The sequence below is a fragment of the Chelon labrosus genome (assembly GCF_963514085.1).
Source record: "Chelon labrosus genome assembly, chromosome: 17".
In the NCBI taxonomy this organism is placed as follows: Eukaryota; Metazoa; Chordata; class Actinopteri; order Mugiliformes; family Mugilidae; genus Chelon; species Chelon labrosus.
This window is the reverse complement of record NC_140350.1, coordinates 18,371,539-18,385,129: the sequence shown is the minus strand read 5'-3', so window position 1 is coordinate 18,385,129 and position 13,591 is coordinate 18,371,539. Positions and strand designations below refer to the sequence as shown.

The following is a 13,591-nucleotide window of genomic DNA, read 5'->3' as shown; positions in this document are numbered from 1 at the left end:
GGCATCTCTGGAACTCGGTTTGACAAACGCACATGCACACACACACAGCCGCGGCCGACTGCGATGAGTACGCGTTGCCCTGAGCCTGCTCTGTTTGTTCAGATGTTTTCCCACAGCCCCTGTAAAGCGCGGAACGCATCAGACCCCACCAGGCTGTTTAGTCTGTGGAGTTTTCTGCAGGTCACTTGGAACAGAAATACACACAACGGCCCATTTCTCCCCGGAACGCGTCACTATCCAGGCTGATTCTCATTCATTCACCGGCTTTGAAACTCGTCCACTCTTGTTAATTCTCCTAATGTTCTCAACAGCTGTGCAGCACAGACCCGTGCTTTTTTTTTTTTTTTTTTTTTATTCAAGTCTTTAACGCTATTTTAAATCTTCTAACTGCAGGCACAAATTATCCCATCAGTCAGCATTCGCAACATGCCATCTCTTCCACAAAGGATGAGTATCATGTGTTAGGTCACTCGAGTTTTGGTGTTTTGTCACTCGCCAACAAGGCGCACTGAATGATCCGCTCATGTTTTTTGTTTTCTTCCCTTTCGCACTCAGACCTACTGAAATTCTACAAGTGTGTGGTTTAGTCATACTGCCACTTTTTTGTTTTTTTTCAATTCCTGTCTCTCCACAGTTGCTCAGGGCGGGTGTGGAGCGTCCTTTCCTGTTTTGTCTTTTAAATGTTAGTCAGCACATTTAATTGCCGTCTTGTGGATCTTGATGTTTTTGAGTTTCTCTTCTTCTCCAACTGGGATGGAAAACGGCGGAAGTAGTCATTTTATAGATATTTAGAGTCAAGAATCAAGAATCCTTTATTGTCATTATGTGAGAACATGGTGAAATTTTAGGCGGTAGCTCCTGGCTTAAATAGTGCAAGTATAAAAACAATAGAATAAGCATTATGAGAATAAAATAAAAATGAAAATAGAGGTGTACAGATGTATACATATGAGTAGTCAGCAGCAAACCTTGTAAACAGTGCAAACAAAGTGTCCATGGGGGGGTTTGAGTGTGTGTGTGTGTGTGTGTGTGTGTGTATAATTTACCATTTGATTTTGTTATTCACACCTCTGAATTATCACCTTAAAAAATAAAATAAAAGTAAAAGTGTTGTGCTACATTTATCTTTACACCATTTATTATCACACAGCCACACCCTGACTGAACTTCCCCCACTGTCGATGTTTGCTGTGGACATTTAAGTGATAAAAATCGCTCTCTCTGGAGAAGTGAAGCTCTCAAATTCATAGGATTAGCTAAACTGACCTGAATGTCCTTAAATTACTTTTGCTGGGAAGAAAAAAAAAATCCATTACAAACCCTTAAATAGGCCTCTTAATAATCTCTCATGTTGAATTTAATGTTCTGTTTCTCTGTCTCTCAGGCCAGGAACAAAGAGACGGGGGTTCTGGCTGCAGCCAAAGTGATCGAGACAAAAAGTGAGGAAGAGTTGGAGGACTACATCGTGGAGATCGACATCCTGGCGAAATGTGACCACCGCTACATTGTCAAGCTGCTTGACGCTTTTTACCATGACAACAACCTCTGGGTAGGTAGCACAACAATCTGGTTAAGTTGACCAACTCTAGGTGTAAACCACCAGCGTGACACCCTTCAGCTCTTTCCGTTCCACTTATCCTTTGCTGAACACTACTAAGAGAGACACTGCACCATGCATCTGGTCTTATTAAAGATTTTGAGCTATTTTGCTTCCGTAACATGTCATCTATTAGTAAATAGGTCCATAATTTGTATTCAAAGGATTTACCTTATTTGCATATTCAAACCATAGACTGTATGAAGATGGACAGCGGAACAGCTTCTCAAAAGTGAAGCCAAAGCAAGTAGGGCTCCCCCTAGTGACTGGCTGCAGTATAGGTCATAAGCTCCGCCCACTCCATGCTGGTGGATGGAACTTGGGCCAAACTAAAACATGAAAGTACTTGTCTAATAACTTTTTTTCAAGGATGGTTTCTGACATTTTAGGTAGTTAATGTAATACTGATGCACATTCAAGTGTTCTGGGGAGTTTCGTTTTAGTTAGTTATTTGACGCTATAGAAACAGGATGACTAGTTGCCATGTCAACCACTATGTGAAACGTGAAGCGTGGCTCTACTCTCGTACTGTACTGGGCAGACTCTGGCTCCAAACTCGCAAGATGGCGTAGCCAGTATCTTCGGGAAAGTAGCATCAGTTTGGCCAGTGCAAGGACATAGGGAATGCATCGTCCATATTTATATACAGTCTGTGATTTAAATGTAAATTTTCAGAAAAGAAGTAAAAAATCACTAAGACCACATTTATTAGATTGAGTTTCTGCTGAAAATCATCTGAATGTTGCTCCTTGTTCAAAGCTCACATGGTTCACTTAACTGCATAGGAACACTGTGGTAAGGGAAGCTATTGTAGCAGATTGGTGCTTATCTTCTGTCCACATTGATGCCTTCCCCACGAGATGTTTTGTTTTCTCTGACTTGGGGAGTTTGTGTGTCTGTCGAGTGAGTTGTCATTGCAACCATTCCAAATGGAGTTTGTTGGCAGACTCATGGGATGCTCCATTTCACTCTGTGACAGCCTTGTTGTTTTATTGCAACAGTATCCCATCCATTATGTCTCTCCTACACATCATAGCTATGTTAAAAAATAATGGTTCAAAAAGTGCATTGCTTAAATTAGAACGACCGTAGACCCCCGGGGTGACATAATGCATTAGATATGAGCCCTTTCTCACCCTGATGTTACTGCAGGAATGAAGATCAGTTTCAGTTCAGTGTTTTGTTTTGTTTTATTTTTTTTCTCGCCACACTCACACACTGTGTCAAGTATAAACTTTTCAACTCCCTCTGTAATCTCGCACTCAATCTGGCCAAGACAAATAATAGTGACCTCACTCTGGGGCACGACCTTGAATATCTGAGGAATTACAAGACGGCGTGGAGGCTACATTAGATTATTTTATCTTTAAAGTAACAGCTTCTAAGTAATTTTGATAGTACACTGACATGTAATGGGGAAAATGACTCGTGCCCAAAACACCTTTTCTGGTACTATGAAGCTTCGGTTGATTGAGTATGATCTCTTGCAAGAGGTGTGTAATGCGCATGAACATCATCTTAACGCCGAAAAGAAAATTCCCCGCACACATATCATGGCAAAGGTGAAGACTTAGGAAGCTAGGAAGAGAAAATGGGAAAGCCTAGCAACAGTAAACCTCGGTCAGTCTTGTATGAGCTACTGTATTCCAGTATCTTTCAGCTGCAAGCCCTCTATTAGTGATATCACTGCAAACACAAAATTAGATTTAACTTTTAGTACAGTCCATTGTCAAAGTTGCATACTGGTTAATTTGGTTCCTGTGGCAACAGCAAGTGCTTAATACAACAGCAAATACTTGCTGAGCAGCTGCTTTGTCAGAAATGCAACAGAAGAGCAACTGTTCCACAGCTTCACAGTGCGGCCAAACAAACTCGTGGTGTTTTTAATAGAGAGTCCCATTACTCAGAGTTGAAATCAGAATTCAACGTTCAGTTTTCTAGAAACTAATATGCCGTAGGTTTCTACTAAGGTCACGTACATCTCCTAATCCTACAGCTCACTGGGGCATCTACTTTTCTATTTCCCCTGTCCTCTTGCTAAAATGAGTCCGCAGATAAAAATGCTGAAAATTAGATTTCTCTTAACGATCGTGGTCAGCTCCAACTGCAGTGACAAAGGCTTTTTGTTTCCTGCTACTGCTTCCACACTAAATTCCAGTTGAACACTTTAAGTGGAGTAGATGGTTGGCTTGGAGGTCGTTCAGTGTGCATTAGCAGTAACTTAATACAGCTCTGACACCTTGTATGGAGAACAAAGGATAAATGGTGAGGCTGTTAGCGGTGAGACAAAATGGTGCTTTAATACACCGATCAGCCACAACATTAAAACCACTGACAGGATAAGTAAAGAACATCGACCATCCTGTGACGATTCAATGTTCTGCTGGGAAACTTTTGGACCCACCTCGACCCAAGACCATGAAGAACAGCACAAGGTGTTGACCTGGCCTCCAAATTCACTAGATCCCAAACTGATCGAGTATCTGTGGGATGATCCACAAAGGCCCGTCTTCTCAACCCAAAAGCCCCCCACTAACAACATTATACTAACACCACAGGACACCCTCAGAAGGCCCATGTCCATTCTCTGATGAGTCACAACTGTTTTGGAGGCACAAGGGAGAAATACACAATATTAGGAAGGTGGTCATAATGTTATGTCTGATCGATGTATGCGCAGATGCAGACATGTGACTCACGTGTAACCTGACAGATAATTTATGTGATTTTAGTATAAATTACCAGAGGTTCCTTATACACCCATACGCACCATATCACAGCCCCAGAGCTGGTCATGTCTGTGTTGACCATAGCTGGAATTCCTGAGCGCGAAAAGTGAACGCTCTTCTTCAGTCAAAGCTGGACCCTGTGTTAGTTTATGCTGATAAGCCAAATGTACAAACATCCCTGCCTGTTGCATTTAAACCACACGCTTCCTGTGGGTCTGTCTGTTTCTGTGTGGCTTCAGAGTCGTGGCTTTTGCGTCACCATCTCACTTCCGAGCTGTGTTCGGGTACTAATGTGTCTCTTCTTTTAGATTCTACTCAATCTCATCACAATCCTTTAGCTTGTTTTATTTAAAGTCTAGAAACTTGTCACCAAATCAGACATGTTCTTGGCAGTTTAATAATTCTCAACAGCACAACAGTGACAAGAGAACAGTGCCTGCGCCTCACTGCTTGAAGTGCATTAGCTGCCCTCAGGATCTGAACAATTAGCCCAGTGGTTGGTGGCCAGGGCTCGGTAACCTCCGGTTTGGGTGGACCGGGCAGGGTGAGCCGATGCATTCCAGCGCCGACCCACCCGTTCTGCTTTCTGCTGAGCGCGAGAGGGATAGAGGAAGAAAGAAGAGAGTGAAATAGAGAGAGAGAGAGAGGGAGACGACGAGAGAAAGGCTGTTTGTTCCAGTTCAGGAACAATCTGGTCTCGAGGCCGCAGCGAGGCAGCCGGGCCCCCAGCGTGAGAAAAAGAAGGCCTTTAACATGGGAACAGGACCGCTGACATCAGCGCACCGAGAAGGATGGATGGAGAAGAAAGAAAGACGATTAAATTTGATGCACAACAATGCAATAAACACAGCAGAGGCCTCGTCATTTTGTAAGAATAACCAGTCTAGTTAAAGGGTTGGTTTACCCAAATGTCAAAAACACATCCTCTAATGATATTTAGATATGCCATAAGTACCACTTCCCCAACAGAAAGCAGTTAAACTAAAATTTTTGAGTAACTGGGACAATAATAAAATTTAATCTACTTTTATCGTGCGTGGGAGGATGCTGTAATCTGATAGACAAGGATCATATGACCTGGGTGAAAACCTTACGACTGTCTGCATGGCTTGATGCTACGAGGTAAAAAGCAACTCTAGCTCTGATGTGCTTTTTATTCTTTAAGGGTGCTGTAAAAGCCATTGCCAGAAGTGGATATTACTCTGTCCAAGAACTTTAGTTTGGTGAAGAAAGAAAACATGACCAGGCTCTCGCTGTAAAGCTATCTTGTTGGGTTTTTTTTTTGCACATTGCAAGACGAGGAAAGTAATCTTATATTTTCTGTATTGTGTTTTATTTGAATACAGTGAGGGCTCCATTTACGTTTGCTACAAATTCAAAGAGATCGACGATTATGTCTTTGCTGACACCACCTCAAATGCACTGCTTAAGACCTGTACGCACTTTAGAGCAGACATTGATCTCTGAAGCATCAGTCATGTCTGTTCGCTTTTGGTTTCACACTGTGTAGACACATTTCTTTCTTGGCTCGTCATCAACTCATTGTTGGCGAGCTGGCTTTTACTTTCTTTGAGGCTTCGCACAAAACGAGGTGGGAAATCACTGTGAAAGTAACGATCCGTGAATTGAAGGAACACTGCAGTGTCAGCGAGGCCCGCTCTATTTATTTTAAACCTTTTTTAGGTTGTGGAGACTCAAGGTGGTGCATGCAGACTCAATTAAAAGAAAGAAGAGGGGACTCGAAGATGCCGATGGCGTCTTTTTACAAGAGATTTCATGACGGCAAATAGGGTTTTAGTTTCACTGCGAAGAAGTACACGTAACAATGGATTTTTTTTAGGGCTTCCCGGAGCTGGAGAAACGTTGAAACTGCATGCATGTTCAACCCGCGGTGCAGCTTGACCAGTTGGAGCACATTCTTCACCGAAGCGCAGCGCGTCATGCAGAATTCCTTCAGGCAGGGAAAACAACTCTTTCTGCAGAGACTCTGATGACAACACGAACCAGTTGCTTCTGACACAGCCTTGTAACGTACAGCTGTTTATGTTGGCCGGTGCAGTGTGCTACTACAGTTCATATTTGGTTTAAAGACCGTGTTTTTTTTTTTTGGTTTGTTGTTAAAACAGAAGAGAATTAAAAAGAATGTCTTTCTGGTAAGCGTGGAGCCAGAACAGGGAAGTGGTTTGTGCAAAGAAGTGTGATCACCCTCCCTATTAGTTTTAAGGAAATGTACAAATGCTGTGTGTTTTCAAACTAGAGCAAACTCAAATTCAGAATTTGCTGCATAGAAAACTTAAAATCTTCTTAGTGAGTTTTAATTAAGGCCTTTCGGTGATAGAACTCATGCTAGAAACTGATTTTTGACCAGACAATCTTTCAGATGTTTTTAAATTGACACGTGAACTTGTCTTTCAAACGGACAACGACAAAGTGGAACATTCTTGATGCAACATGACAAAGCCTGAACTAATGTAGTTTGTCAAGCCAAGTGTCACAAAGGATCATTGTTCCGGCTGGAGCTGCATGCCAAGAATGACATTCCTCATCTTCTACTGCTTTAGTTCGCAAACTGCACGTGTCTCTGTGTGACTATGTGCCCATTGATTTAGATGCGTGCACCTTTTGTTTCTTGGGACTCTCCTTATTGGGTTTGTCTGGACTGAAACTCACTCCACACCTTGTCCAGTGCTAGGCTGGTGCTGTGACACTGTTGTCATAGCAAGAGGGACTCGGTGATTATGTAAGAATGAGATCAGGCAGCAGGTGTGCTTTGCACCACCTTTGTTCATTTTGAATCAAGAGTCGTGTGTGTGTCAGACAGCGCAGTATTTACACATTATATGGGTGGGTTGTCACACACTTGTACAAATGCAGGTCTGTGAATGCAGCTCAATTCACCCACAGTGTTATGAAATACTGTGGTCTTTTTTTTATTTATTTTTTGCTCCTAGTTTTCATGAATAAAATATCTGTGTGTGTCAGAAAGAGACTGACTATGTAAGGAGAGGATATGAAAGGTGATTGCTGGAAGTCACCATTTAGGGAAAGTGTTATGTTTTTTTTTTTTTTTTCCTCTCTCTCCTGCTCTCTTGAAACTCTGGCCTGTGTTTTTACTTCCACCGCTGAACTGGTATTTGGCAGCGTGTCGCAGCGTAGTGTGTTGTAGTTGGAGCCTGGCAGTTTATCACACTCTTCAGTCTGGATCCAGACGTCCACTTGTGTGTGTGTGTGTGTGTGTGTATCGTAGTAGCTTCTTCCAGCTGGATGTAAGAAAGTGACTATTACGGAGCAAAGAAAGCTCTCCAAGTAGTCGAGGATAGATAAGTTAGGTAAACCGAGATAAGGTTTGAAAATCATGCTTTCCACTGATTTACAGGTTGATTAAACGTGTAGTTGTGTCAAAGTCTGCAGGAGTTGCATCACACCCCTGAGAACATTGCCTCGTTATCTTCTAATCTCACTTCATATTACTTTACCAAACACCAAAAAAAAAAAAAAAAGGCTGAGAATCTTGCAACATCAATTTATTATCTTTACCTTTTTCATAATCGATTGAGTATGGTGTCTGTTACTGGTGTAACTACACTCAGTTGTATTAGAAAACTACAAACTATTTAAAAGCTAGCCAAGTTTCACTCATAACATTATGACCACTGACAGGAGAAGTAAATAACATCCACCATCTGGTGACAATACAGTGTCTGCAGGGAAGGTTTTGGACCTGGCATTCATGTGGATGTTACTCAGACATGTACCCCCGGCCCATAGCAATGACACTCCTTGATGGCAGCAACGATCCCCAGCAGGATGCAGCCTGACACAGACACACACACAAAAACCGTATAGGAACAATTAAAAAAAAAAAACATGAAGAACAGCACAAGGTGTTGACCTGGCCTCCAAATTCACTAGATCCCAAACTGATCAAGTATCTGTGGGATGATCCACAGAGGCCCCTCCCCTCAAAGGCCCCGCCACTAACAACATACTGTTGCCAGACACTACAGGACACCCTCAGAAGGCCCATGTCCATTCTCTGATGAGTCACAACTGTTTTGGAGGAACAAAGAAGACCTACACAATATTAGGAAGGTGGTCATAATGTTATGCCTGATCGGTGTATGACTTTTCTTCATTTAAATTCCTGGGGGGAAAAAAAAGAGCCTGCAGTTGTCAGTTGTGCGCTCATACATTGTAATATTCCTAAAGCTGTGTCAAGTTTAACCTCTCCTCTCCTCCCCCATCAGATCATGATCGAGTTCTGCCCTGGAGGTGCTGTGGATGCCATAATGCTAGGTAGGCCCTTCTGCCTTTCCTTTGACCTCATGTGTGTCTTTGTAAACATCAGCTCTGTAATGAGAGTCAAGTATCACACCTGCAGCAATGCCTTGTCTGCACCTGTCTCTTCAAATGCGACTTTGAGGAAGAACTTAAAGGGTCAAAGTTGTGTCACGTTGCTAAGCATCAGTACAGCCAAGAATCTTTTCCACACATTTGCAAGAAAAAATATCTAGAAAACCAGCACTAGGCTATTACAATACTGTTCGGTCCAGCCACCATCGGTTAGAACGGTTTTACTAATCTGGCCTTGAAGCGTTCAGACTCCATGGAGTCCCTTTGTGTGGGAAATCCCCCTGCTGTGTTTTCACTGGGTAATCCACGTTCTCATAACTGCCCAGACCCCACCGCAGCTAACCAAACACAGACAAAATAGAATAAAGTCTGCAGGGCAGGACTCGCTTTGCATGTGTGAAAGTTCCTCTAATCTGGGATTAACTCATCCAGCAACACTACCTGATCTGTTATCACAGATTTACCTTGTGGTGATTTCTCTTCAGTTCACACAGTAGTCCAGTGCTCAAGACTTTGTTTTGCCATGACTAGAAGTAGACTAAATATGCAGTGTGCCATGTGTGCATTCAGAGCCCTCTCTATGCATCTGCTCTTTACTCCATATCAAACTCTCCATCTCATCTCTTGCTTCCACCCCTCCTGCCCTTATCAGAGTTGGATCGTGGGCTGACGGAGCCACAGATTAAGGTAGTATGCCGCCAGATGCTGGAGGCTCTGGACTACCTCCACAGCATGAAGATCATCCACAGAGACCTGAAGGCCGGGAACATCCTCCTCATGCTGGACGGAGACATCAAATTGGGTAAGGGGTTTGGTTTTAGGTGCTTAGGTGATGTTCATATATAATAAGTGCAGAGCCCGTTTGAAACGTTCCTCATGTGAAGGTACAAATTGCCATCTTGCAGTCTCCTTGAGAGCCGCTCTTCCAAACAACGAGCAAAAGATTGAAAGGGCTGCAGTCAGTGAGCTGCAACCCACTGACCATGTAGAGTAATTTGAACTGTGCAGCACTTGTTCAACCCGTGCCTCTTCTGAAGTGACCTAGCCCAGTTTTATGTGAGGAAATAAGGTAATGGAAAAGTGTTGTGAACACGCTGTCAATTCCCGTTTTATGACAAAGGCCTTAATTACATCCATAATTGTAATTGTGCAGAAAATACACCCTGTTTGCCGTGTTTTGAGGCTTAAACAGTGTTTCAGCTGCATGCATTTTAGTGTTTAGTACATGCATATTGTTTGAAGTTGCTGACAAGTGATGCTTAAATGCTGCTTAATGCACACGGAAAACAAAAGAGAAAGACTTCTATGTTTCTGTGTTTGAAGGTCTGTATGTGCACTGAGTGTAAGCCAATCAGCTAATTGTTGAAGACCAGACGATAAAGTGTTTAGACCAATATAATTGACTGAACGTTAAATAATGGAGGTGGAACAAATTCTCAGATAAATCCCACTTTGAAGGTTATCTCTAGGGCTCTGGTTTATTGTTCCTCTGGCATACACAGACGGTTAGAGGCCTCTGCACTCCTCCTGCAGCGCTGTCGGAGAATCACAAACGAGCATTGTGTGGGAAAACCGCCTTCTGAGAATGTCGCATATTTTCATTTATTGGCTTTTTGAAGAGTCCTCCGCATTCTTCGCATTACACAGCTGAAGTTGTGGCTCTGATCCAAAGGCCAGTATGTTTTGGATTAAAGTGGATCTTTACAGAAAGGAGAAAATTGTTTCTTGATGTGCTTCATGTAGGTGTCAGTCAAGGAAGTGCCCGACATTTGGATTCGCAAAACAGAAATATCTGGCACGCTCTTTGCACGCATGATGTTTCACTTTCCTGACCCTGTTACTCTGTCACTCAGGTTTGCACTCACTCATAACCAGCCAAAAACACAAAGCAGAGAGTTTGTAAGAGCTGCACGAGAGCTTCAGACACTTCACGCTTCTTTTCCGCTGCGTTGCATTCCTCCCTAACACACCGCGGTTGGACATAATCACTGGGAGTTGCCTCTTTTTACCTCATTATGTCACGACACGGACTTATTTGCAGTCTCCAAACTTATCTGACATGTTAATTTAAACAAGAAGACGGCAATTAACTGTCTGAAGTTGGCCAAGTGCACCAAATCGTGACATTAAATGTTCATTTAGCGGCTCTTGTCGGGTCCTGTTCATAAAAGTCAATAGTGAACATTTATCCAATTTTTAAAGCTACACAAAGACGTGTCATTTCCATCATTGTTCCTGCTTTTTTATCAAGACAATGATCAACAAGTCAAGTCAATATAGAACAATTGAGACCATAATAGGGATATTCTTTGTGATTTTAATACAATGTGTTTCCAATGAAATTGAATATGCGATAAGATAAGACCTTATTTGTCCTCATTGGAAAATTAAACAGCAGGGAACAATGGTGCAAAACATAAAAAAAAAAAATTGAATAAGATAAGACAAGAGAAACTATATAAAAGTAATTGTGGTAATATTTACATATCAGGTTTAAAGTAGCTAACCAACTATTACTACTAATACTAATAACTACGGCTGAAGTGATAGGAGGCTGAATATATATAATGACATTCATGAATATAATGAATAAAGACAAACTCCAGTAGGAGGAATTGCTCTCGAAAACCATGTATTGCACCAAAATGACATGAGTAGGGATAATGCACTTGCAAAAACAAGACAGAATAACACAGGGTGAAGCACAGGAGTCATAATTAATACAGTTTTTATTCTTGATCTGTTGGGATTCCCCATCTGCATTTGTGCACTCATTTAGTTCCTGGTGGTGTGGTTCAGCATGACAGGCATGAGGTGTACTTCACATACAATGATGATGATTCTTCTAGAGAAATGGGGCGATTCTTCAAGGGAACATTGCCCAGGTTAAACCAAGTGAAATAGAAGGAAGTGAAAGATGTTGTGAAATGCGTTTGATCATATTTCACTGTACAGTAAAATCACTAGTTCCATTCACTTTCCGTGTAGGAGGTGAAAATTCTCCCTGCTAAGGTTTAGTCTGCTTCAGATGACCTGTTTGACTGGGAAGTCAATTTTTTTTCTTTTTTTTTTCTGAATTGTGGTTTGCAGAGACCGAGAGAGTCCCTGTAATAGAACATGCCATGTTGTAATTGTAGCAGTGAGCCCGATGCGTTGTGTGCAAAATCTTAGAGCCTCTGCCAAACAAAAAACAACAAAAAAACAAAAAACTTGTTCCGCCGAAAGGAAAACAACCCGCCTGTAATCTGAGGGTTATGTCAGGGAATCGGGGCAACTAGTTTGGAAAAAGGAGCTGCTATAAATTCACTTGATTCTGGCTTTACATCTCCTCCCATTACAAAGTCATGACATCTTTACAAGCTGCAAACTCTTTGGTCTACTCCAATACAAGGGAAATAAAATAGATTTTTATTTAATTTAAGTTCCTTCTTATTGTCTTTCAACTATATTTCATGATTTTTTTTTTTTCTCTGTTTTTATTCTTGCAGCTGATTTTGGTGTCTCTGCAAAAAATACCAAAACCTTGCAAAGAAGAGATTCTTTCATTGGAACGCCATACTGGTGAGTAAGACCTGGACTCCTCTTGACATACTGGGATAATCTGAGAATCAAGGCATCGCGTTGCCTTAATGCTACACCCTGGATTATTACAATTGCTTGCATTTAAACGTTACATGTAGCCTTATCTTTGATAGCCCTTGAAAGAGCGTGATGTTGTGTACACAAACACTTAACCGAGAAAATCAACTCCGCCTTCGCTTCAACCCTTCGCTGTTGTCACAACAATGCAAGGTTTTTTCTCTTTACTAAACTGGAAAAGGTTCTCAGTGAACATTGTTCCATAGTGTTATCCTTCATGAGAATGAGGTTGGAAGCAGTTAACCATTGACTAGAACAGCTTATCGTCCATCAGGGATACCCTCCCAGCTGAGTGGAAACATGACTGCGCCCTCATGTTGCTCAACACGCATTAGCACCGCAAACGATTTCACAGATTTGCTGAAGTCAGCAGTGGCTGTGTTTACATGAGCAATATTTCTGCAACCTCACTGAAGTCATTCTGATCAGAGTTTACCCGGCCACCAAATAAAACGATGCTGCCAAACCTCTAACTTTTATTGCCTTTGTGCAGCGTCAAATCTGCCTGAAATATAACAGAAGAAGAAGAAGAAGATTCAATAGGGGAAAGATGAAGGAGACTGGCACTACCCGCATAGATTCTAGCTTTAGTCATCCTTGAGCAAGTAGTTGTTTTGCTACCTCCATTTGTCATGTTTCTGCCCTTCATGGAAACGGGTGTTTACCCCACATGGGGGCACGCATGCTTTGGAAAGAATATTTTTCCACTTAGAGAGAAAAGATCATCTGAAGCTTTTACATGGTCTTTAGGCTCTAATATCAGTCTGACCCGATTAGGCCACGATGTTCTGATTGAGGTTGTTCCATGCAGGCATATTTGTTCTGACTGGACACATCTTCATGCTCAGTTTAACTAGAAAGCCACATCATACGGTCCATATGCCTTGGCCGCTATAAACGTTTAACCTTCTTGTTTTGCAGGATGGCTCCAGAGGTGGTCATGTGCGAGACCATGAAGGATGCTCCGTACGACTACAAGGCCGACATCTGGTCTCTGGGAATCACGCTGATCGAGCTGGCGCAGATCGAACCCCCGCACCATGAGCTCAACCCCATGAGGGTGTTGCTGAAGATCGCCAAGTCGGACCCTCCCACCCTGGAGCAGTCGCATAAATGGTGAGCGTCCATTAGAAAGGAATCTGAATTCGGCTGTTGCATACTCAACTGTGGAGTTGCACAAGTCGCTTACACCACAGAAGAAATCTTATATCTTCCTGTCTGGATTTCATCAAGTCCTTTAATTGCATAATATATAACCATTTTCTGCACACTC

General features: G+C 42.2%; 1 protein-coding gene across 1 annotated transcript in view; it reads left to right on the top strand.

Moving 5' to 3' along the window:
- The window catches only part of stk10 (serine/threonine kinase 10), a 41,227-nt gene that overhangs the window by 9,663 nt on the left and 17,973 nt on the right, over positions 1-13,591 (top strand). Inside the window, exons 2-6 of the mRNA XM_084564230.1 lie at positions 1,385-1,549; positions 8,574-8,622; positions 9,332-9,481; positions 12,168-12,240; positions 13,240-13,434. Of these exons, the coding sequence (XP_084420356.1) occupies positions 1,385-1,549; positions 8,574-8,622; positions 9,332-9,481; positions 12,168-12,240; positions 13,240-13,434 (632 nt within the window). The remainder of the gene's footprint in view (positions 1-1,384; positions 1,550-8,573; positions 8,623-9,331; positions 9,482-12,167; positions 12,241-13,239; positions 13,435-13,591) is intronic.